We start from the raw sequence: 25459 nt of genomic DNA, 5'->3' as shown, positions 1-25459 counted from the left end.
AGACAGATAAATTTGACCAAAAGCAAACTTAATATTTGTATTAAGTTACCAGAGCTATGCAATAACTAACTCGTTTACAAATCATTTTGTTAGAAGGAAAAAGAGTATAATCAGCTCTATACAAAGTTCGTAAGTTCAGTTCATTATCTAATGTTCATAACAAAAGTAAAATTACATCACATACTCTAATTCAAAGCTAAAAAAACATCTAACTAGCATTATCACTAGCTTTATGTTTTTTATCAAGTATATTAAAGTGTGGAATAAAGTGTGGTTTTAATAAATATATGACCTTTTCGTGCCTCTATATGAGCCATTTCGTGCCTACCTTAAACGGACTATGCTTGTGCCCGCCCATGGCCGCGACCTCGGCCCAAACCTAGCCCGGCACTAAATTATTTCAGATCGTGCCGTGTCTAGACCGTGTTTTTTTTTGTGCTTCGGATCGGCCGGTCATGCCAGGACCAAATGTATAGGCACACATCATCCGGTGGCGTACTGACGTCGTCTTATTCGCATGCTATCTCATTCAGTCCTGAGTTCTGATCCTCTCCGTCTCTCCCTCCTCCCTCTCCATCCAAAGTGTAGTGTAGACAGTAACCCACATCTCGTTTCCTCGCCGCGGCCACGGCGCCGACTGAGCGAGGTCTTCATCTGCGCTTCACCAGCGACGATTATCCACTAGGTACGCCGTCCATTCCCTTCACTTCCTGCTTTTGTGCGGCATCGAACCGAGCACCCCAAGCTATATATATGCATTCGGAATCTAACCTAGCTATATATCAGACAGCCCACTGACTCCTGCTGATTTTGGGATGGCTCCTGCTGATTGCTAGGTAGGGGATCATCCGATCATGTCGAGCGCGGCGGTGAACGGGCTGTCCGGCGCCGGCGGCGGCATCATCGCGCAGATCATCACCTACCCTCTCCAAACCGTACCACACTGTTCTTTTCTCTTGTTGCTTCTAGCCCTCTACAAACCTTACCGTTATATCCTCTTCTAATTTGGGAAACAATCCCCCCCCCCCCTCTCTCTCTCCCAGGTGAACACCCGGCAGCAGACGGAGAGGTCAACGAAGAAGAGGAAGGCCAGGAGCGGCGCCAGCGCCACCCCAGCCTCCACCATGTACCAGATGCTCCAGGTGATTCATCGCGGGCTTCAGGTACCGTGGTGCGCCAGATGTCCTCCCTAATCAAGTTTGTAATCTAGTGACTGCAGCTGATTCAAACCGAAGGATGGAGTGGGTTGTACAGCGGCCTCAAGCCCTCTCTCATCGGCACTGCCGCGTCGCAGGTTAAATTCTACTTCTACTTTAACTGGTTTTTGATAACAAAGGAGCTGCAATATGTATGGATGGCAGAATGTGGATACCCAGTAAATGGTACTTGTGAACTTTGAGTTACATTCCATTTCGTGGTTCCAGGGAATCTATTACTACTTCTACCAGATCCTCAAGAACAAGGTGGAAGATATAGCGGTTGCTCGTAGCAAGAAGGGCCTTGGGGATGGTACTGTCGGGATGCTTTCTTGGCTTGGTATTGCAGCTGTTGCTGGGTAACCTACCTACCTACTACTACTACTCATGCACTTTTTTTATTTAATTGTTGGAACAAATTAAAGCGGACGGGTGGATTTAGTGTACTTTTATGGTAGCTGTGCTGAATTTATATGATTTTCTAAGTTGGACACCAGAAAAGCATAGTTTTCAATATTGTGTACCACATGGTTTTAGTTTGAGTTAATAATCTTGATGGTTCGGCATGTTCATGGTCATTTTCTTTTGTTGTAGGTCAATCAATGTTCTTCTAACCAATCCAATATGGGTTCTTGTGACACGTATGCAGGTAAATTAAACTAGGTTATTTTTTCTTCAAGAAGATAACCAGTAGAGTTCATTAAAGAAGAGAATCTACATACAAGGTGTTGAGTTCTTCTGTCTGAAAAATTGCTGCCACTGACCCAGTCAGGGAAAGCCTATATTAGTGATACTGTTGTATCCCACTCCATTGTACTCATACAATGTTGTGATTTTGTTGCTTCTGATATCCCTTGTGATGAGCCTATCTATTGTTTAGATATGAAATTGTATGAGCGTCCAGGCAAAAGATCTTACATTCCATTGTCTTAAAATCTTCGTATATTGGAAACTTGTATGGGTGAGGAAAAATCAGGGAACTGAAATGGTCTTCTCTATTAGGCAGCCATAGGAATATTAGTAAAGCTTTTTATGCTGTACATTTATTACTGAGCCTTGATAAGGTGACCTTACAATATTGTTAACATGTTAATATACTTTAGTTCATTTTTCTATGAGGCTCCAATCCTTAAACTGCAGTGCTTATGTGTTATGACTAAATGGTTATTTGTTTTGTTCTTCCCAAAGCATTTTCACACCTCCTAGTTCCTATGTTTTTTAAAGTTTATTATTGACTTGAGTACTTGACTATGAAATAGTCTAGCCTACCCCAACTTGCTTGGGACTAAAAGGCTTTGTTGTTGTTGTTGTTGATTGACTTGACTATGAACTATAACTAATACATTCGCTATGACTTGGGTCCAATTTTCCTGCAGCCACAATATGCAAATGTTGATTTAAAGTCATTTTGTTTGTATATTAGCTGAACTCCAAGTGGCCTGCTTTTACCCATCCTACTGACTATAGAGTGGCTAAATTTGACTGCAATAATGCAATATGCTTCAATACTACTCATAATAAAAGTGCAGCAAATTAGTAATTATCAATGACCATCTTTCAGACACATACTCAAGCGAAAAGAAAAATATTGGAGTCTAAGAGGGAGCTTTTACTGAAAGAAATGTCTAGGGCGAATTCGTTGGAGGTTGCAGTTCTGAAGGATAGGCTGGTTAAATTGGAGTCAGAAAAAGCTCGTCCATATGGTACTCTTCAAGCGGTTAGCTCTCTTTTCTCAACTAGGCAATCCGTCATTCTAAACTTTTACTTTTTTTATTTCGAAAATTAGCCAGTAAAGAAATGAAATGCTTAGTGGTACAGATCTTCTAAAAGAAAGAATTATGAAAATGCTAGATGCCACTGTGTTATTTGTTTTCCTTAAACTTCATAGTTCGGAAATAGTAAATAAACACATTTTAGTAATTAGGCTATAAAAATACAAAAAAAAATTCTGAAACAGGTAATATTTCAATTCACTTTCTTATTGGTTTATAGCTAGTATCTGAAGTTGCGAGTTCTTCAAATTTGCTTTTACTTCACAATTTAAAGTAACCAGACATTTATTTTATTAATGTGTATTGGTCTTAGACAGATCCAGGAGGTTTACCATGAGTCTGGTGTAAGAGGATTTTGGAAAGGGCTTATTCCAACATTAATCATGGTTAGTTATTTGCTTCTGAAATATATAACCAACGTTATGGGTTAGGTATGTAAGTCCAAACCTATTGAAATATTTAAAATGGCAGGTATGTAATCCATCGATTCAGTTCATGATCTATGAAACATTGGCAAAGCGTCTGCAGTCAAAGCGTTCTGGAAAGCAGCTACCAAAAAGGCACCTCACAGCTATGGAGGTACATAGTTTTCAGATTTAGGCCCTGCAATATTCTTGTCTTTATGAAATAATGCACACACCTGACCTTATGAAAGTTTGATTGTTTCGGTTCGTTGATCACCTTAGCTATTTATTGTGCTTGTGCACCTAGAGATTTCATTTTTTATGGTGTTCGCAAACCTCTAATCTCTTGGGATAAGATCATTGCCCCCAACGACAAGGGTGGCCTTGGGGTTATTAATCTCAAAATGCAAAATCAAGTGCTGCTCACGAAGCATCTGCACAAGTTCTATGGCCGAGCTGATATCCCTTGGGTAGACTTAATCTGGAAAACCCACTACAGCTCGGGAAGAGTTCCCCACTTTCATCCGAATAAGGGGTCCTTTTGGTGGAAGGATATTGCTAGGCTTTCTATTCATTTCAGGGGTATTGTTAGAATACCCGTTTAGGGTTTGGGGTCTTCCTCGTGTAATGACCATCTCACCCCTCTGTATTGGGCCTGGCCCAGTCTACTCAGCCTATTAATATATCACCCAACCCCTGTTAGGGTTGTGGGTTCACATTCCAACATGGTATCAGAGGTTTAGAGTTTTTTTTCCTCTCCTTCCCTGCACAGCCGCCGCCGCCCCCTGGTTCCTTCTCCCTCCCCCTTCTCTCCCTGGCCGCCGCCACCTGCCAGCAGCGCCCTGCGCCCCGAGCCCCACGCCAGCAGCAGCGCCTGGGGCCGCGTGCCCGCACCGCGAGGCCGCGCACGCCTGCTGGCGGCTCGCTGCGGCTGGCTGGGCTGCGCCTGCGTGACCGCGCACCGGGACTGGGCCGCGCGCCCAAGGCCACGTCTGGCCGCGTCGCTGCAGGGACGCTGCTCGCGCGCCAGTGCAGCCTGCACTGCCATCGGGGGGGACGCGCGCCCACGCCGGGCGGCCTCGCTCGCGCCGAGTCGCTGGGGCCGCGCCCTGCGCTGCTGTGGTCGGGCTACCGCGGCTGCGCCCGCACCGACGCCGCGCGATGCGCGCGAGCTCCAGGAGCCGCACCCAGCGCCCTGCACCGGCGCCCCGCGCCCGTCCTGCTCGCGCCCGTCGACCCCGCGCCGTCCAGGAGCACCAGCCCGGAAGACCCGCGCCCCTGCTGTTCCGCGCCAAGCAGTGCCCCTGCTGTCCCGTGCCGAGGACGCCCGACACCGAGCACTCAGCCGCCCCTGCTGTTCCGCGCCCGGCTGTCCAGTCCGCGCCTCCCTGCACCGGTCGCCATGAACTTTACCTCGCCCGCTGCTCTCGTGACTGTGCGTGTCCTCCTCCACGACGGCCAGCTCATCCGGGGCATGTTCGTGTCCTTCGATCCAGTCTGGAACCCTATTCTTCGGGATTGCGTCGAGGTCCACCCTCAGGCGGGCCGTCACGTGCCTGGACCGCTTGTCTTCCCACGTGCTGCGATCGCCTCCCTAGCGGTTGAGCCCGTGTCATCTCCCTCCCTTCCTAGTGCCTCTGTCGGGGCACCTTCTTTGGCCCTCTCCGCTCACACTGTACCTTCGCCACTTCCACCTCCCCGAACCACCACCGATTGGGTGGTTGACTCCGGAGCCTCCTTCCACACTACCCCCACCACTAATTCGTTACTCCACTCCCATCCACCTCACCCCTCACATCCTACCTCCATCGTCGTCGGCAACGGTTCTACCCTCCCGGTCACCTCAGTAGGTACATCGGTTCTTCCAGGACCATTCTGCCTTAACGGCGTCCTTGTTGCTCCCGGACTGACTCATCCTCTCCTCTCGGTTCGTCGCTTCACTAGTGACAACAAGTGCTCTATGGAGTTCGACCCCTGGGGCCTCACCATACGCCACCTTCCCACACATGCTGTGCTCGCTCGCTGTGACAGCTCCGGTCCCCTCTATTCTCTTCACTTGCCCTCCACTCCCCACACCAGAGTAGCCTCATCTCCTGTACTTACTACTACCACCACATCACATGCTCTTGCTACCACCACCACCTCCTCCGCCATTTGGCACCGTCGCCTCGGGCACCCTGGACCTGATGTCATGTCCAAGCTTTCCGGCCACTCCGACATATCATATACTCGGGGCTCTTCTGAGCACCTCTGTCATGCTTGTCAGCTCGGCCGTCACTCCCGTCTTCCTTTTTCCACTTCCATGTCCAGGGCTGTTCAGGCCTTTGATCTTGTCCACTGTGATCTCTGGACATCTCCTGTCCTTAGCCTCTCCGGCTACAAGTACTACCTGGTCATTCTGGATGATTACTCCCATTTTCTTTGGACTTTCCCCCTTCGGCTGAAGTCCGACACATTTACCACCCTCACTCACTTCTTCGCCTGGGTATCCACCCAGTTCCGGCGCCCGGTCCGTGCCCTGCAGTGTGACAATGGCCGCGAGTTCGACAACAACGCCTCCCGCTCTTTCTTCCTCACTCACGGCGTCCAGTTGCGTCTCTCGTGTCCCTACACCTCTGCTCAGAACGGCCGGGCCGAGCGCGTGATTCGCACCACCACCAACATGATCCGTTGCCTTCTCTTTCAGGCGTCTCTCCCTGCCACCTACTGGGCAGAGGCCCTTCATACCGCCACGCATCTCCTCAACCGTCTTCCCTCGAAGGCGGTGAGCCACCCTACACCTCACTTCGCCCTGTACGGCACAGCCCCTTCCTACGACCACCTGCGCGTGTTCGGCTGTGCCTGCTACCCTAACATCTCCGCCACCGCCCCTAACAAGCTTTCTCCTCGCTCCACTCGCTGCCTCTTCCTCGGCTACTCCCCTGACCACAAGGGGTATCGGTGCCTGGACCTCACCTCCCACCGCATCATCATCTCTCGTCACGTCGTCTTCGACGAAGATGTGTTTCCCCTTGCAGGCTCCACCCCACCCACCGATCTTGACTCCCTCCTCGAGTCCGACCCGGTTCCCCCCCCACCCCCGGCGCCCCGTCTTGCGCCGTTACCTGCTCCTCGTGCAGCTGTGCCCATCTCCGCGCCACGCGCGGCGCCGTCGACCCCGCCTGCGCCACGCGCGGCCACGTCGATCATGCCTGCGTCACGCGCGGCCCCGTCGACCCCGCCTGTGCCACGCGCAACCACGTCGACCACGCCTGCGCCACGCGCGGCCCCGTCGACCACGCCTGCGCCCTGCGCGACCCGTCGATCCCGCCTGCGCCACGCGCGGCCCCGTCGACCCCGCCTGCGCCACGCGCGACACCGTCGACCCCGCCCGCGCCACGCGCGGCCCCGTCGACCCCGGCTCGCTTCGCCAACCCCACGCTCGTCTACCACCGCCGCGGCCACGCCACTACCTCCGCGCCCTCCGACTCGGGCCCGTCGACGAGCGCGACCCGCTTCGCCGACCCCGCCGTCATCTATCACCGCCGCGAGCCGGCCACACCCTCCGCTCTCGACGTTCCGGCGGTCCGCTCCGAGCCGTCCGTATACCACCCGGTCGCCATCCACCGCGACCCCGGACACGTCCACCCGATGGTGACTCGGCGCGCCGCTGGCGTTCTTCGCCCCGTCGACCGGCTGATCCTGGCAGCTGATACGTCCAGCACTCCACCCGACGCTTCCCCGGTGCCCTCCTCCGTTCGCACTGCCCTCGCCGACCCACATTGGCGTCGTGCTATGGAGGAGGAGTACGCGGCCCTCATGGCCAACCACACCTGGGACCTGGTGCCGTGTCCACCAGGCACCAACGTGGTCACCGGCAAGTGGCTATTTCGCCACAAGCTGACCTCGGATGGCTCCCTCGACCGCTACAAGGCCCGTTGGGTCCTTCGGACACGTCCACCCGATGGTGACTCGGCGCGCCGCTGGCGTTCTTCGCCCCGTCGACCGGCTGATCCTGGCAGCTGATACGTCCAGCACTCCACCCGACGCTTCCCCGGTGCCCTCCTCCGTTCGCACTGCCCTCGCCGACCCACATTGGCGTCGTGCTATGGAGGAGGAGTACGCGGCCCTCATGGCCAACCACACCTGGGACCTGGTGCCGTGTCCACCAGGCACCAACGTGGTCACCGGCAAGTGGCTATTTCGCCACAAGCTGACCTCGGATGGCTCCCTCGACCGCTACAAGGCCCGTTGGGTCCTTCGGGGTTTCACACAGCGCCTTGGAGTGGACTACGACGAGACCTTCAGCCCCGTCGTCAAGTTCGCCACTGTTCGCGCCGTCCTCTCCCTCGCCCTCTCCCGCGACTGGGCGATCCATCAGCTCGATGTCAAGAATGCCTTCCTGCATGGCACTCTGACGGAGACTGTCTACTGCAGCCAGCCCACCGGCTTCGTCGACGCTGACCGTCCGGATCTGGTCTGCCGGCTGAACCGGTCCCTGTACGGCCTCAAGCAGGCGCCACGGGCATGGTACAGTCGCTTCGCCTCCTACCTGGCCTCCATCGGCTTCGTTGAGGCCAAGTCGGACACGTCCCTGTTCATCTACCGGCGCGGCGACGACACCGTCTACCTCCTGCTCTACGTCGACGACATTGTGCTCACGGCATCCACCGCCGATCTTCTACACCGCACGATCGTCGCCCTTCAGCGGGAGTTCGCGATGAAGGACCTGAGGCCCCTACACCACTTCCTCGGCATCACCGCCGAGCGCCGGCCCCAGGGTCTCTTCCTCCACCAGCGCCAGTACGCCATCGACATCCTGGAGCGGGCTGGCATGTCTGACTGCAAGCCCTGCTCCACGCCTGTCGACACTCAGGCAAAGCTCTCTGAGGACGATGGGCCTCCGGTCGCCGACGCGACGTCCTACCGGAGCCTGACCGGCGCGCTCCAGTACCTCACCTTCTCCAGGCCCGACATCGCATACGCCGTCCAGCAGGTGTGCCTGCATATGCACACTCCGCGGGAGCCCCATCTCACCGCGCTCAAGCGGATTCTGCGCTACCTCCGCGGCTCCCTCGACTACGGCCTCCTTCTCCGACCATCACTGACGTCGGAGCTCGTGGTCTACACCGACGCTGACTGGGCTGGCTGTCCCAACACGCGCCGGTCCACCTCCGGTTACGCTGTGTTCCTGGGCGCCAACCTCGTCTCTTGGGCCGCCAAGCGTCAGCCCGTCGTCTCTCGCTCCAGCGCTGAGGCCGAGTACCGTGCCGTGGCCAACGGCGTGGCAGAGGCCTCCTGGCTGCGCCAGCTCCTCCACGAGCTCCACAGTCCCCTCTAGCGCGCCACCCTCGTCTACTGCGACAACGTCAGCGCGGTCTACCTCTCCACCAACCCCGTGCAGCATCAGCGCACGAAGCATGTGGAGATCGACCTGCACTTCGTCCGCGAGCGTGTCGCTGCCGGTGACGTTCGGGTTCTCAGCGTCCCCACCACGCTGCAGTTCGCCGACATCTTTACTAAGGGGTTACCGTCGAGTGTATTTTTAGACTTTCGATCCAGTCTCAACATCTGTACAGGATAGAGTTGTGACTGCGGGGGGGTGTTAGAATACCCGTTTAGGGTTTGGGGTCTTCCCCGTGTAATGACCATCTCACCCCTCTGTATTGGGCCTGGCCCAGTCTACTCAGCCTACTAATATATCACCCAACCCCTGTTAGGGTTGTGGGTTCACATTCCAACAGGTATTGCTTCACCTATTGCTGGGCATGATCTCTCTTTTGTCATCTGGCAAGATGTGTGGAATAATATGATCCTCAAAATGGAATTTCCCAGCCTTTATTCCTTTGCTAGAAGGAAGAACTGCTCTCTGGCACAGTTTATGCAACACCAAAATCTTTTAGACAACTTCCAAAGTCCGCTGTCTAGTGATGCACAAGGGAAGTTTGTCATCTTTCAGGACAAGATCAGGACGATTCAGGGGATGATGCAGGGCAAGGACAGATGGATTTACTCGTGGGGAGATGACAAATTTCATTCGAGCAGAATCTACTACATGAATTTCCAGTTCATAAATCCACCGAAACCATTTAAATGGATTTGGAAATCGAAGGTGGTAAAAAAAATCAAGGTCTTCATCTGGTTAATGTTCAGAGACAGAATAAACTCCGGAAACCTGCTCAAAAGGAAAGGGTTCATTGCTCCCAATGATGATTACAATTGTGTCTTATGCAACCTCAATTGTGAAGAGACGACCTACCATCTGCTGTTTGAATGCCCTTTTAGCGTTGCCTGTTGGGACTATGTTCACATTCTCTAGGATCACTCTTTGGATTTCTTCTCGATGATTCAGTCCGCGAAGAGGGCGTTTGACAAAAATTTCTTCATGGAGATTATGTCCATCACGGCATGGGAGATCTGGAAGCAAAGGAATAATGTGATCTTTAGAAATGAGTCACTCGCTTTCCTTCCTCTTGGAAAACCTGCTTCAATGACACACTAAAGCTCCATCTTTCTAGATTTAGTCCGAGTTTCAAGTTACTTATTTCTAATTGGATACAGGAATTGTAACTTGAGAGACTTAGAACTGTTCTTTCCTACTCTCTTTCTTTCTTCCTTTCTTTCGTGTACAGGTGCCCCTTCTTATTTTTAATAAAAATAATCTCACTGTAGGGGATTCCCCTACAGTTTTCCCCTAAAAAAATAATGTTATATCAGACGTTTCGTGCAATAGAGTTCTTGTTACCTACTGTCATGGGCATCATAGGGAGCGAGACGCAACAGTCAGGCTGGGATAAGGCTAGAGAATAAGATTGAGATGAGCTGGGATAAGGCTATAGAATAAGATTGGGATGAGAGAATTGTGGAGAGTTGGTTAGCATCAGATAAGTCCAAGAAAGTAGGAGTTAGTTGAGAGTTTGTAGGAGAAGTTGGTTAGCCATAGGGCTATTTATAAGCCGCATGGCAGCAGGGAATAAATCAAGCAAGATCATTATCAAACCAATCTCTCTCTTGCAATGACCCTCTCAAGCGCCTAGGGCTGCTACCCTAGAACCAAGCCTGCGGTAGAGGGGTATAACCTCGCCGGAGAAGACAGCTATCCCCATGGACCGAAGGTCCATGACACCTGGTATCAGCTCCAGGTTATCCTCACCACCACCAGCCGCCCATCCCTCACCACCACCAGCCGCCGCGCCATCTGCCGCCGCAATGCCCTCCCACCCGCCCTCTCCAACTCTAGATGCATTCACTCGGCTCGAAGAGAAGTGGGATCAATTCATTGTGATGTTCCACCGCTACAAGGAGAAGACAGAGAAGGAACTCCAAGCAGCGGTGCGGCTTCAGGCGGCAGCGCGAGGGTTCCTGGCACGCCGCCAGGTACAGTCCCTTCGTGGGGAGAAGCACCTTGCTGTGGCCTCCAGGGCCACCCCATGGCCGTCATCACATGAGCAGGCCGTGGTGCGCCTGCAAGCCGCAGTGCGCGGCTTCCTTGTTAGGCGGGCGGTGCGGAAGCTGCACTTGCTGATCAGCTCATCGCTGCACCAACTCCCACCCTGACCACCAGGTCTCGTCTATATTTTTTGAACCCCCTGCAGAAGTCGAGATCTGGGTATGCAGCCCCCCTGCACGGCCAAAGAGGGTCGTCTCCTTCATTCGGGCAACTGTCTTGGTGCTGGACAGACCCAACATAAGAACGGGCTGGTTCCTCCTTCACCTTTCATCCAACGTGAAGTCCGCAGTTCAGCTCTTTCCTTGGGATCCAGGAGGACATAGCTTCAGTTCAAATTTATATTTTAGTTCCACAATTATTTTGTATTTTCGTCTTAAATAATAAAGGTAAGCCGAGATGTAAAAGGCTTAACCTTAAGTCGTGTCAGGTAAGTCTATGGCAGCTCGAGGACGAGCTGGTCCTTAAGGGAGGGGGAGATGTCATGGGCATCATAGGGAGCGAGACGCAACAGCCAGGCTGGGATAAGGCTAGAGAATAAGATTGAGATGAGCTGGGATAAGGCTAGAGAATAAGATTGGGATGAGAGAATTGTGGAGAGTTGGTTAGCATCAGATAAGTCCAAGAAAGTAGGAGTTAGTTGAGAGTTTGTAGGAGAAGTTGGTTAGCCATAGGGCTATTTATAAGCCGCATGGCAGCAGAGAATAAATCAAGCAAGATCATTATCAAACCAATCTCTCTCTTGCAATGACCCTCTCAAGCGCCTAGGGCTGCTACCCTAGAACCAAGCCTGCGGCAGAGGGGTATAACCTCGCCGGAGAAGACAGCTATCCCCATGGACCGAAGGTCCATGACACCTACAACCACTTTTCTGCAAATGTGTACTACTTAATGGGATTATAACAATTAGCAATTACAAATGTGTATGTTGTGGGATTTTCTTCGGTGGTATTTCTTGTGAAAACTTATGAATGTTTTCAGACTGTATGATCGAGGCTAGTTGTATGAGCACCGATGAGATGACTAACTGCTATTAGTTGTCGATCAGGGTCAATTAGTCAGTCTAGTCAGATATTTAGTCATCTGTGTGCCTAGATGACCTGATCGGCCATGTATATACTATATATGTGATGTAAATATATGTAAACATGGCCATAAATTGATAAATGGAAGTGGCAAGCAGCCAAGCACAGCAGCCACCGCCGCCGCTTGTGCAGCCTGTTCCTTTGTCCCAGAACTTGGTTCAGCAGCAGAAGCACCTTCAGCTTCACCATGAACTGCTTTACATCACCGGCCCATCCCCCCGTTGTTCACTATGAAATGCTGCAGCTTCAAGGGGACAGTTGCTGGCTTCCTGCTGCACTGCTGCTTGACTCAGGGGCAGACCTAGGTATATGTGAGTGAGAGCCCAACCCCCGCTCATTTCTCTATTGTAAGTAGTTGAGTCCATTTCACCATTAGACCCCCTCCTCAGTCTAACCTAGATGTCCTCGCTCTAATATTTTGGTGCTCGTTATTGTAAGTGTGCCTTCATTCCTCCAGTTCCAGGATACAAGCGCCGGTGGGGGCGGTCAATGTCAGGAGCGCTGGTGGGGAAGAGTCGGGAAGCACCGGTAAGGTAGAGGAGGACCTGCTCACAGAGAAGAGGCAGGCTGCTGGCCATGGGTGGAGGCTGGAGGAGTGTGTGGTGGGCGGAGGCTGGAGGAGAGGTGTGTGAGCGGTTGTGGGAACAGCGAGCGAGGAGGGAGAAAGAAAAATGAGCGCACGCTCATAAAGCACCGGCAGCTGCGTGCTGGGTGCTTCTCCTCCCCCTTCTCTTTCCACAGTGAATATATACCGAAACCTAAAGGCCAACTAAAGTGGGCCAATTCTTTCCCCGCAAAACATTTCCTTGGGCTGGCCCAACTAGTCGTCCAGACTCCAGACTAATTGCCTGACTAATTGTGATTAGTCGAACTACTAGTTTTTTAGTCGATCTGATCGAATCGAGAGCATTATTGTGTCCCAGTTTATGATAAAGATGACTAATCATGACATGAACTATTAAGTTTAACTATATGAAAGTTTGTTTACATATGTGATTAGTTTGTTATCCAAAATGTTTCATCGGTCTCATGCAATCCACATGATTCCCTTTTACTTGAAACAAAGAACATGATTCATTTGTATATAAGATTATGCTTTTAGTGAAAAATGCCTGGGTACATAATTATGGTATGTGTTCAGAAGCAGTGCCTGCAGCCAGCTAATGAAGACCATCGAGATTAATTACTGCATTGCTAGAGCATGATATATTACTCAACAGGGGCATAGGGCAGTTCTTATTTATGAAAACATTTTTTTTATTTCATCATGCACCATTTTACTTGTAGCAAGCAATGTGAGTCCGCTGCAATATTTGTTGTAGCCTTTGAATAGGGTTCTGTTCAGTTTTTTATGGTAAGTAATTATGCTAGACTAACCATCAAGTTAAACTCCCTTCGATGCTTAATACAATTCCCTGGGAAACCATTTAGTAACACTCGGGTAGATGAAGAGGACATTCTCCCATGCTTTTTATCCTTGTTATGGATGTCGTGGGTCTCTTAATCTCACAAGCGGAAGATACAGGATTATTGCAACACATGTCAAGATCATCTAGACTCCATCAAATCTCCATGTATGCAGATCATGGTTTTCAAGTCGCCAGGTCGTCCAGTCGATGATGGTGACCGATTAGCCAAGTAATCGCGATTAGGACGTCGACCGGGACAATTAGTCGGTGACTGGTCGGCCACCTAGTCATCCTAAACATCTTGGTTTAAGTTATATACACTAGAGTGTATAATTATATACTATATGATATACTTGATATATAATATATATGATTCTTTGAATTAGATTTTAAAGATATTAGACAATATATAAACAACAGTAGGTTTCAAATATGAATATCAAACTCAAACTGTCAAACAGCACTACAACAGTGTAGCAGTCCTAGAATGTAGCACCTCTAAAGTCTGAATAGCTGTAGGTAATCAAACTCAAACAGCAGTAGGTATTTAGCTAATCAAACTTACAAGACCAGGGAGTCGCCGGAGTTGGTCAAGGACTGGAGGAGCCGATGGTTCTTGATCAGGGAGGAGCCACCAGAGTTGGTTATTGAGGAGGAGGAGCAGCCGGAGGTTTTCGCAGGGAGGAGTCGCCAGGAGCCCAGGAACAAGAGGAACAGTAGCCAGCCGGCCAGGAAGGATAAGAGACTGAGAGATGAAATCAGGAAAGCAAAAAGGGATTTGGAAAGCCAACCAATAAGGTAAAGGGTTCCTTTATTAGCCCCAATCAATAAAGGCGCGCTAGAAGGGAAACGATGTGCCAAATTTGGATCCAGACGCTGGCTTTCCATATTCCCAGATTCCATGCCGCCGTAACTAACAAAACGGACGATTCGTCGCGATTAGGCGACGATTACTCGGACGATTGGACGATTGGACCACCTAATCGGGTTGGAGTCCCTAATCGACTCCATCCGACCGACCAGGACGATTAATCACGATTAATCGGACGATTTGAAAACCATGATGCGGATGACTCCATTTATGAGGATGACGTGGTGCTGTTCCTACACCCTTCTGCAGCTGACATTTCGATCACAATGGATATCCAGCGCTTATTTGGAGAAGCTTTGAGTCTGCATAATAATGAAAATAAATCTGATGTTTATCCTATTCAGTGCTTAGAGGAGGACATTATAGTGGTGCAAAACCTGCTGCCCTGTGAGATATCTTCTTTCCCTTGTTGCTATCTTGGTCTTCCTCTGTCTCTATACAAGCTTACTAAAGAGAAAGTGTAGCCAGTTGTGGCCAAAATTGCAGGACAGCTCCAGAATTGGAAAGCTGAATTATTGACAAGGGCAGGTAGAAGTATTCATGTGCAACATGTCCTCATAGGCATGATCATTTACCTAGCTATGGCTATTGATTTCCCTGCTTGGGCCTTGGATACCGTTGATAAAATCCGAAAAGGTTTCCTTTAGCGGGGACGCAAAGAAACAAATGGGGGGCACTGCCTTCTGTCTTGGGGAAGAGTGTGCCGGCCCCTTAAGCTGGGAGGTTTGGGTATTTCCAGCCTGCATGAGTTGAGCTGGGCGCTTCGTATGAGATGGCTATGGCTGCATAAAACCGATCCAGGGCGTCTTTGGGCTAACCTACCTATTCAAGTTCCTTATAAAGCTAGGGCTTTCTTCTCCACTGTTTTGATCTCGGAGGTGGGAAATGAGGCCAATACCTTATTTTGGACGGCTTTTGTGTAAAAAAACAGCGATATTGCTCCTAGATTATTTCAAACCATACCAAGGAGGATTACCAAATGGAGAACAGTACATGAGGCCTTACCGAATAGAAGATGGATCTCAGACATCAAGGGAGCTTTATCTGTTGGAGTATTAGTGCTACAGCAGAAAATAGAAGAAAAACACATGTTCAACATAGCCTCATATGGTAATTACTCAGCTAAATCTGCATATGAGGGTCTTTTTGCAGGATCAACTTGTTTTAGCCACTACAGTAGGGTGTGGAAAACTTGGGCCCCACCAAAGTGCAGATTTTTCCTTTGGCTCGCAGCTCACAAGAGGTGTTGGACTGCTGTGAGACTTGCTAAAAGAGGTCTTGACTATCCATCCAGGTGCTCATTATGCGATCAAGAAGCTAAAACCTTGGACCATCTCTTAGTGTCTTGTGTTTTCTTAAGCGATTTCTGGTTCAAGCTGCTGAGACAAGTGGGGCTGCAAGTGCTCGCCCCACAGCCAAGTTTGCCCTCCTTCATGATATGGTGAGAAGAAGCTTCAGGGTCTGTCAACGGACCTATTAAGAAGGGGCTAAATTCTCTCATTGCCTTAGGGGTTTGTATCATCTGGAATCATCGAAACAAATGTATCTTTGCTCATTATGCGATCAAGAAGCTGAAACCTTGGACCATCTCTTAGTGTCTTGTGTTTTCTTAAGCGATTTCTGGTTCAAGCTGCTGAGACAAGTGGGGCTGCAAGTGCTCGCCCCACAACCAAGTTTGCCCTCCTTCATGATATGGTGAGAAGAAGCTTCAGGGTCTGTCAACGGACCTATTAAGAAGGGGCTAAATTCTCTCATTGCCCTAGGGGTTTGGATCATCTGGAATCATCGAAACAAATGTATCTTTGATGGGTGGACCCCCAATGTTTCTCTAGCTCTTAGGTTAGCTAGGGAAGATAGATTGATGTGGGGGATGGCTGGGGCCAAGGGCCTCTATTGGCGGCCTCCTCCCTTGATGCTTAGTTCTAGGCGGGAGGTTTTTGGTTAGTTGCATAGTGTAGTTTGTTAGATGGTTCTTTTCTGATTTTTGAGTTTTCGACCTCCGTAAGGAAGTCCTTGTACCTGGTCTTCTTTAGATCTTATTTTCTCTCTTCTTAATATAATGGGGTGCAATTCTCCTGCTCTTGTGGAGAAAAAAACCCCATCAAGTTAAACTAATTAATATATGTTGTTTACCCTTAGTCATTAGTAACTAATTTTCATATGTTTCACTATGTTTTTCTACTTACTCAAGAAAGAAGAATTCAAGCTCATGACTTCCCTATCCCATATTACTGTTTAGATCATATATGTTATTGGTTACTATAAATTGAATGATAAACTATTAAACTAGCAGTATGAATGCACAATGGTAATGTTCATACATATATTTATCTAGTCTTTCTCTGAACTTTCCTTCTTGAGCAGGTTTTTTTATTGGGTGCATTGGCAAAACTTGGAGCTACTGTAGTCACCTATCCATTGCTAGTCGTGAAGGTACATTTTATTTAGAGACTGTTATTATGTTAATACTTTTTAACACCGTATTCTAAGCAAAGTTTAACTCTAGACTACCAGAGCATTACTCTAGCTAACTTTATTCTTAAATATATTGGTCTTGAACTGAAGTAGGTAGCCTAATTCAAAGGCCTATGAAAATCTTGAGACACGATGTTTGTGGAATTCCTAGAATTGATTAGATTCATACTAATATTATTAGCGTAATGCCAATAATTATTTTTAATAAACTGTTGGGCCTATTGTGCCTAAATTCAAATTGTGTGGCTTTACAGATTACAGCAATTAAAATTTCACTCAAATGGACTGGTACTTAGGTCTGCTTTAGATACACCTAGTTAGCTAGTGGCACAAGTCCATAGGCTGTGGTGGGTGGTGAAAGATTCAATTTTGCGACAACTGGTGTTTTAATTGTTTACTCATCATGTCTTAACTATTGCAGTCAAGGTTGCAGGCAAAACAAGAAATTGGCAGCAATGTGATGTCCAGATACACGGGTATATTTCTCTACGTACAATGGAACTAATAACAAAGTGTTGATATGTTTTCTTCGAGAAAAGACTCTTGACATAGTTAGTTTGAGATCATTGTTTATATGGTTACTTGGAGAGGAAAAAAAACTGTTGATATACTTTGAGAAGAGAGCTGTCGATATGGATTGAGAGCAAATTCTTGATATTTTCTTTAGCATTGTACTTTGATATAAAGATGATATCCTATTTATTTTAGTCACACATATCTAATTTTCATTGCTGTTGACATTACACCGGTTATCTTCACCAGGTACAATAGATGCGATAATAAAGATGGTTCGCTACGAAGGACTACACGGGTTTTACAAAGGAATGGGCACAAAAATTGTACAAAGTGTCTTTGCTGCCTCGGTTCTCTTTATGGTTAAAGAGGAATTGGTCAAGTTAGCAGTGCTTTTAGTTGCGAGTAGTAGGACTATGCTTATTACTACATCCAAGAAACAATAGGTGGTGGTGTATTTGGGAGAAAAGCTCATTTTTTTGCCTCAACTTGTAATGTATAGGGTCCCATTATACATATCCTGTTCAAGATCAATATGAAATTCTTTACTGGTTACTAGAGAAAACCTTAAAGCCTCTCAAAAGCCATACCTTCCCCTTATTAATGAAGGATAAAATCATCTAAAAGATATTACATGTTTTGGGTTTAACTGATATACAAAATTAAGGGTATGTTTGTTTTAGCTTCTTGAACTAGATCTGGTGCCAAAAATCTGAAATTTCAACCAAATAGATACAACGACATACAACAACAGAATAGATCCCTGAAAATCTATAAATTCCTCTAGTTCAATTAAGAATTACATCTCAAAATTTTCAGATTCTTGTCCATGTTATAAGCTATGATGTCCTTGTAGAATTTATTGTTGACAGTTGTTTTAACCAAACAAATTTTAGTTTTTCACAATTATTAGCTTACAATAGCTTTTTCATAGCTCATAGCTAGAATCAGATTTTTAGGAATTTACAGTTGAATCAAATAGATCCTAAGTTCATTTCTAGTATGAAGCATCTAGGCTCTAAGTATTTTGGTGATTAATGACAATATATGATCATTGTGACTAATGTATATTTTATAGAGGTAAATTTGAGTTAAATCATGTTGATGCACAAAGGTTTGGGTGATATATGGTTTCTATGCCGCCTTATGGATTTTATTGCATTTTGGAAGGATGAGAGACAAGGTTAAGAATAGACCGGCTCTAAGTATCAATTGGAGTAGAGTCAATTAGCATAGTTTAGAGCCTTGTTTTTTAACCGTACTATAAAAGGGTATGAGCTAGTAGCTTGATCTAGACAAGTTTAATAAGTTCAGAGTGTTGCATATTAGTTGTCTTTAGCTTTACATGGGTTAGAAGAGGTCAAAAACTAGTAAAGATTAAAACTCAAATTTTCAAAGTTTCAAATTTGGACATGTTAGAAGAGGTTGTGAGACTCGGCCACTCGGGTCCTGTAACACTCAAAATCTTATTTTGGATTTGTTAAAAAGATTCTTCCAAGATCTAAATAATTGTGGTTCCTAAAGATTAAATGAAGAAGATCCATATACGAGTTTAGTTAATAATGTACCTATAAATGCCCTCTAAAAGTTTTAAATTAAAATATATTATACTACATCTGTTTTTTATTTGTCATGTTTTAGTTCAAAAATGAACTAGCCGACGACAAATATTCGAGTATGGAGAGAGTAACAAAGATTATACCTTAGAAATTATTTCTCTACTAAAACAAAAGAGGTAATGATTATTGAGTCCTAATGTAAACTTTCAATTGGACTTCACATTTAAAATTAACAATATGTGTGTGCATTTTATTTTATGTTGGAAACATTGCCTAAATAAATAAATAAAATCATGAACTGACATCATGTTGGAGTTATTGTTTTGTTCATTTAAATTTAATTTGAAACTTTGGCTTAGAATGAATTTGAAACTTAGTGAACAAAATGGGAATAAGAGAAAAGTGGGGAAACAGAGAATAGAAAAATAGAAAAGAAAGAAGCCAGCCTAGGCCAAATGTCTTGCTCGGCCCAAATGACATTTCTATGTGAAAGGACCACGATGCCCAAGAAAGAGGTGAATTGAGCTTTTCTAAAATTTTTAACAAAAATTAAATCCTAAGCATGAGCCCAACTTCACCCAAACTACTAGCAATAAGTAAATGCTACGAGATGACAACAACCCTAAGTCATTTTTACAAATACTAACTAAGCAAATACACAAAGTAAAATGTTCAAAGTAAATGCAGAATGTAAAGTAGGGACAAGAAGACTCCTCCAATTTTTCTCGAGGTATCTAAGTCGGCACTCTTCCCTATTTCTCGTTGGAGCATCCACACAAGGGTATCACTCCCCCTTGGTCCTCGCAAGAACCAAGTGCTCACTATGATATGATCCTTTGCCTCTCCAGCGCGGTGTATCCCTCATGATCGCGTACAATCTTAGAGCCGGTTCACCAACAAATCCTCTGGGGTGATCACCGAGCTATAATCGCCACCAAGCCGTCTTGGTGATGTCGATCACCAACAGTAACACACTATAGACTTTCACTTGACCAAGAGAAGCCTAATGCATGTGGTGTGTGTTCTAGGTGGCTCTTATGCGTACTAATGAGGTTCTAACATGGGATTATGATTTTGCTAATCACCTCACTATGCTTTGTGAGCTTGCAATGCTCTAGCAGTGAATACAAGTGAGTATGGGCATCAAGACACTCATAATGGCTAGAAGAGGGGGGGGGGGTATAAATACACCCACCAACCAAAACTAGCCGTTACTGTATGCTACTACGCATGGGCGCACCGGACAGTCCGGTGCGCCAACGGTGCGCATCCAACGACTAGTTCTGACAGTGCACCAGACAGTAAACATTGACTGTTTGGTGTGCACCGGACAGTCCGGTGCCTGGCTAGAATTCGAGCCAGTGAATAGCGTGCTCTCGGGTTTCTTCGGGGGCAAAGGATTGCTCTCGGGGCACTCTTGGGCCCACTGTCAGGGGGAGCATCGGACAGTCTGGTGCCCCTAGGTCAGCAAACCCAAGTTCTTTTCCTTAGGTTTTCTAAACCATTTTCGTTCTAACTTGTGAGTGAATTATCGAGTGGCACCTAGCACTAGCTGTGATTGTGAACATGCACCAACACTACACTAAATTTCTCTTGGTCAAACTACTCATCCACAACCTCTCTTTATAGTACGACGAAAATAAAAATAGAAGTCCTAACTCTATACCAAGTGTACACAACTCCTTCGACACTTAGAATATGAAGTCCTTCATCTTTTGATTCGCCTTTTTCAGTCATCGCTTTAAGTTCTCATCTGAGGGATCGTTTTCACCATTGTAGCGCAACTTCCTGCAATGTGACCTAACTTACCATTTTCTCTAAAAACACACGTTAGTCACATATAATCTTACGTTGTCATTAATCACTAAAACCAACCAGGGGCCTAGATGCTTTCAGTCTCACCCTTTTTGGTGACTGATGACAACCCTACAAGAGTGTAGGAGTGTTTTATTTGTTTTTCTGTCAATACTAAAGATAGTTAGTGATACTCAATAAGTTGATAAAGAAAATTCATGTAAGAGTATAGGAAGTGTAAGCACATACATAACATAAGTATCTTGTTCACAAAAGTGAGTGAAAACGCATGAACAAGAACTGCATGAAAGGTAAATAAGATAAGTGAAAACGTAAACACACACAGTCATAAAAATACCCTGAGAGAATGTCATTGAGTTTGTGAGGTAAAAAGCATACAAAAGTGAAGAGTCAACACAGAGAGTATCATGCATATATTACATCAAAATATCATAAAACAAAAGATCAAGAGTCTCTCAACTAACTCCCCTAGCTCTCACAACTCTCATCTCTCTCCCTTTGGCGTCAAACACCAAAAGGGTTACCCTAACCTAGAGCCTAGAGGAAGGAGGAGGTGCCGGCGCATCAGGTCAAGGGCGAGGAAGTAGTGCAAACAGAAGCAAGGTGTCAGAGTCAGTATCAGATCCAGTATCTGTGGTAGAGGTTAGAGTTGGTGCTGACTTGGACGCTGGCTGCGGTGCCTAAGCTGCTAGAGCTATAGCAGAAACAGAAACAACCACGAGAGGAGTGGCTACTGCAGACACTGGAGGCACTAGGGGCTGAGCACTCACGGCTCTGACGACCTGGGTAGATAAGTCAAGGGTGACTGGTCGGAGCAGAGAAATAAATAGCTGGACCAAAAGAGTGGAGCTGGGATCTTGACTGTATGGCTGGCAGCACTGCAGCCTAAAGATATGGAGGCGGAGAAGACTGCACTAGAGGAACAGGAACACCGGTATGCTAAAGAATGTGAGTCATGAAAGCTCGGTGCTTCGCCCTGTCTACCAAAAGCTGTTGCTGGAGAGTGTCCTGGCGGTCCTGAATGGTCTAGAACAGAGGCAGATTCAAAGGGGGGCAAAGTGGGACATGCCCCCTCAATTTTGTACACCCTTTTATGCCTAATGATTATTTAGTATTAAGTGTAGAAAAAATCAAAGTTTTAGATAGTATAAAGTCTTGTTCTAAATCTCTAAAACTAATAGCTAGTTGCTAAAATTAGCCGAGAGATTTAGAATGGATTAACTAATTGTTAGCTATACCTTCAAATAAGTATTAGTTGTTAGATGCCCAACCCAGCTAAAACTAGTTAACGGTTAGCTCTAGAGGTTTAGAACATGGCAAAAACAACCATGTTATGAGCCTGCTCACCGGATCCTCTCGGTCCAGTCCTTGCATCTACCAGTCTGACCCTAATCTTTCCGCTGCCGAGCCATTCCCGATGTGACGCTACCCGACTTCGCCCCTTCTTGGCGCCTCCGTCCCTTATCCTGTTTTTATCGTGACATCGATTCGCTCGACAAGCTAGATCTCGCTCATCGCAATGATATGACTTGTCCCCTGTGGTCGGCGGACTTGGCGAACTAGAAAATCATGGCTCTCATGTGGTCTTTTTGGCCCCCCTGATTTTTTGTCCTGCGTCCGCCACTGGTCTGGAACATGGATAACATCTGCTCGGACATGTGCTACTGAATGGCTGCCTGACGGGCCTGCTCTGCTACCAGGTGAGCCTGCTACTAAAGTGAGTGACTAAATGATAGCGGCCAGAGCAGGATCAATCGCTAGAGGAGCAACCGAAGGAGCAGCACTGGAGCCACCAGCCTCGTGATCATGGGAATGAGGTGGCACAGGAGGTGGTGGCGGTATCTCGAGATCCTCATCATCAGAAGAAGTATCAGCAGTGGCACCCTGATCCTCAAACTGGTAGATCACCTCATCCTCATCTCTAAAATCGGGTGCCAACATATCCTCTAAAGCTGGAGCTGTGTCCTCAGAAGCTAGGCGGTAAAAACCAAAAAAGAGCCTGGAGTCATCAAGAGCAGCTTGGAACTTGTAATACCCAAATAATGAGAGTAATAGAATGTACAAGAAATGAAAAAAATATAAAAGGTTCATTTGACCTTGGGTGTTGTTATTCTCATTTGTGCATATCTCAAATCATGGGATCAACCCTGACTACCAATAAAAATACAAAATAAAAGGTTGGTGCATCATATTGGATTTTTGTGTTGAGAATTTAATACTAGCCATGTTACCAAGAACATGCTAAAAAGATCAAACTAGGGTTTAACAAAAATGTTCAACTGAAGGATTTTGAAAATAACCTAAAAAAAAAGAGGCGGTGACAATCCTACATAATATGAAATAAAAATAAGAATAAACACCTCCTACACAGGTATTTTCAAATTGTACATTTAACCAAGAACAAATTCAGCACAAATTGCAAATTCAAATGGAGATTCAAAGATAAGAAAAAAAAAAGAAAACTAAACTCCTTAACAGGGCCGCCAGGGGGGAATTCTGGCCCAACAGCAGGCTACCACGCCGCGCGCTGCTCCTCTTGGGTCACCGCCAGGTGGGGGCCCAGGGGTCAGCTGCTTCTTCGAGATGTGTGCGTTGGGCTCCTCCGCATCTTCCGTCGCGCACCTCCGCATCTCGCGCCGATCGTTTCTCTCCCTCGAACTTTCTCCTGCGACTACAAAGCTAGGCCGCGACTTCCCCTCCATCGCCTCTATTCCCCTTGCCTAGAGTTGGCCACCGGCACCACCATTAGAACCGTGTGAGAGAGTTAGACGCGGGAGTGGGCGCGGTGGAATCCATCGCGCTGTAACCTGCGGACCGTCGGCGATGGCGATTGGAGATTGGGGGCGGCGGGCGCATCGCGGCGAACCACTCGGTGACCGGTGATTGTGAAGAATCGGCCTCAGACTTGCGGAATTTCTCGTCGTTGCGCCTCATCGCTGCTGCCTCGCGAGACGCCGTGGCCGGGATTTGTTGCGCCACCGATCGCCGGTATGGTACCCTATACCAGTCCACGATTTCATAGCGATTTTAGTCATGTTCCAGGTGAGGTATTCGGGGTCGGGGTGGCCGTTCAGGGGCGCTCCGGCGAGTAGCGCCGCCGTGGGTCCGTGCTCCGGCGTCCCTGCACCATCAGTAGAAGAAGAAGCGTGGTTCGTTGATTTTCCTGTTGGCGGCTGGATTCACTTAATTGGATATGGGCCATTGATCTTGGGGGAAACGGTCCAGATCTGGCGGACACACTATTTCGTCCAGGTCTGATAGTAGCCCTTCGATTTAGATCGGACGCGTATCAATCGACCAAGGTGTTTTAAATCTAAAGCGTCCACTGGTGATCCAGCGGCTAACGTTGCATACCGATTCAGCGTGGGATGATCTAATCTTGACCATCCGATCTGATCTGGACGACCAGGGTTACAAGTTACCCCTTCAGCCAAACAATCTTTCAAAAGAACCCTCGTGAAACCAGCAAAACAACCCGCGGTCCAGTGTCTGGAGCTCTGGGTCATAGACAACTTTATGTAGAAGTCCCTGGGTTTCTTAGGAATAGAACCCGCAATCCACCGTGTGTTGTGCATTGAGTCATAGGTACTCTTGCACGTTGGCCCCTGCGCTTACCAGAAATTGACGCCCACTCCAGGGAATTATAAAACCAGAGAAAATAAACCAGAAATGTATTTTTAGTACAAAAATAATTGATGAAACTTGTTTAAATGGTAGAAAATACATATGAACACCAAATTTAATGATTCTAGTTCCTATAATTTTGTAATAGTATTCTCTATTAAATAGTACCACTGTTTTCACATGAAATACACATTAAAAATTTATTTCTCACTTAACCCTATATTAAATGCATAAAACCTTAGAAAATCCATAACTTAAAATCTATACCTCCAAATTTAGTGATTCCAATTCCTGTGATCATATTTTAATTTCTAGTTTATTACTGTATATTCTATTTGCATGTTTGATGTGATATTAATTTATGCTATGCTATGTATGCATTGTGTTGATACGAGTAGACGAGCAAGCCACTGTGGAATCTGAGGTTCAACAAGTAGAAGTAGCTGAGCAGGAGCTCGTTGAAGGCAAGTTGTGCCCTTGATCACTTCTTTTACCTATTCATGTTCTTATTATTCATAATGATATGCATAGGTTAATTTTGATGGGACCCAATAGGATACCCTAGATTTGACTATCTCTATACCTTGTTTCAGCTCTGGTTTTACTACTAAAGTTTTGGGTAGTTCATGCTATTGCTTTATGTGGATTTGGGTATAGAGATATTTATCACTCATTTTTATACTTGTTATTATCTGTTCATTATTTTATGTTCATGATAAGATCATTATGTTAATGGGAACATGGAGAACCACCCGGGAAAACAGTGCTACCACAAGGGTTTAATGGGACGCCCTTGGCTGATTAACTAGGAAAGCTAGTGGAGGGCTACCTTACCCGAAAGGGGCAAGGGCAGTAGGGGAATGGTCAGTGTAGGGAGGTCCTTGGGTTGATTTTGCTGCGATGGCGGTCAGACAAGAACCCTGCACTGGAGCTTCCTATAAACTGTAGCGGGTAGTCTGAAGCTAGTGGAACTTTGTAAAGGCCTCGTAGTGGTACCCTGCCTCGCTTCCTAGGTAGAGGTGTATGGAGTCTGATCAACTCCGTGGCAAATGGGTAACACGACTTGTGGGTAAAGATGCGCAACCTCTGCAGAGTGTAAAACTGGTATACTAGCCGTGCTCACGGTCATGAGCGGCTCGGACACTCACATGATTAAAATATGGAACTTAAACTCAATCTGTCATTTCATTGCATCTGGGATTATTTCATTATTACTTTTATTTATTATTTCTAAGGGTTGGTATTTACTTGTACTTAGTAATTGCTAATAAAATTTTGACCAACTTATAAAAGCAATGCTCAGCTTCAGC

The 25459-nt window shown here is 46.9% G+C and overlaps 1 protein-coding gene across 1 annotated transcript; it reads left to right on the top strand.

Annotated features, from left to right (window-relative positions):
• The first annotated feature begins 539 nt into the window (after positions 1–539).
• LOC100383425 (Peroxisomal nicotinamide adenine dinucleotide carrier) lies at positions 540–17705 on the top strand. Its single transcript, NM_001361636.1, has 12 exons — positions 540–685; positions 837–935; positions 1044–1142; positions 1220–1294; positions 1425–1555; positions 1791–1845; positions 2758–2913; positions 3286–3354; positions 3440–3547; positions 16528–16596; positions 17060–17114; positions 17401–17705. Exons 2-12 carry the CDS (start codon positions 855–857, stop codon positions 17595–17597), a joined length of 1095 nt encoding a protein of 364 aa, NP_001348565.1. The 5' UTR covers positions 540–685; positions 837–854; the 3' UTR covers positions 17598–17705.
• Positions 17706–25459: the final 7754 nt, after the last annotated feature.

The sequence above is a fragment of the Zea mays genome, chromosome 8 (genome assembly GCF_902167145.1).
Source record: "Zea mays cultivar B73 chromosome 8, Zm-B73-REFERENCE-NAM-5.0, whole genome shotgun sequence".
Lineage (NCBI taxonomy): Eukaryota > Viridiplantae > Streptophyta > Magnoliopsida > Poales > Poaceae > Zea > Zea mays.
The sequence above is the reverse complement of the archived record's forward strand: the minus strand, read 5'-3'. Positions and strand labels throughout refer to the sequence as shown.

Bases quoted from the DNA above. Each gene is read 5' to 3' on its own strand.
- LOC100383425 (NM_001361636.1), top strand. From the start codon at position 855: ATGTCGAGCGCGGCGGTGAACGGGCTGTCCGGCGCCGGCGGCGGCATC. The intron at 1,143-1,219 runs GTGATTCATCGC...TAGTGACTGCAG, and splicing joins CCATGTACCAGATGCTCCAG to CTGATTCAAACCGAAGGATG. The intron at 17,115-17,400 runs GTATATTTCTCT...TATCTTCACCAG, and splicing joins TGTGATGTCCAGATACACGG to GTACAATAGATGCGATAATA.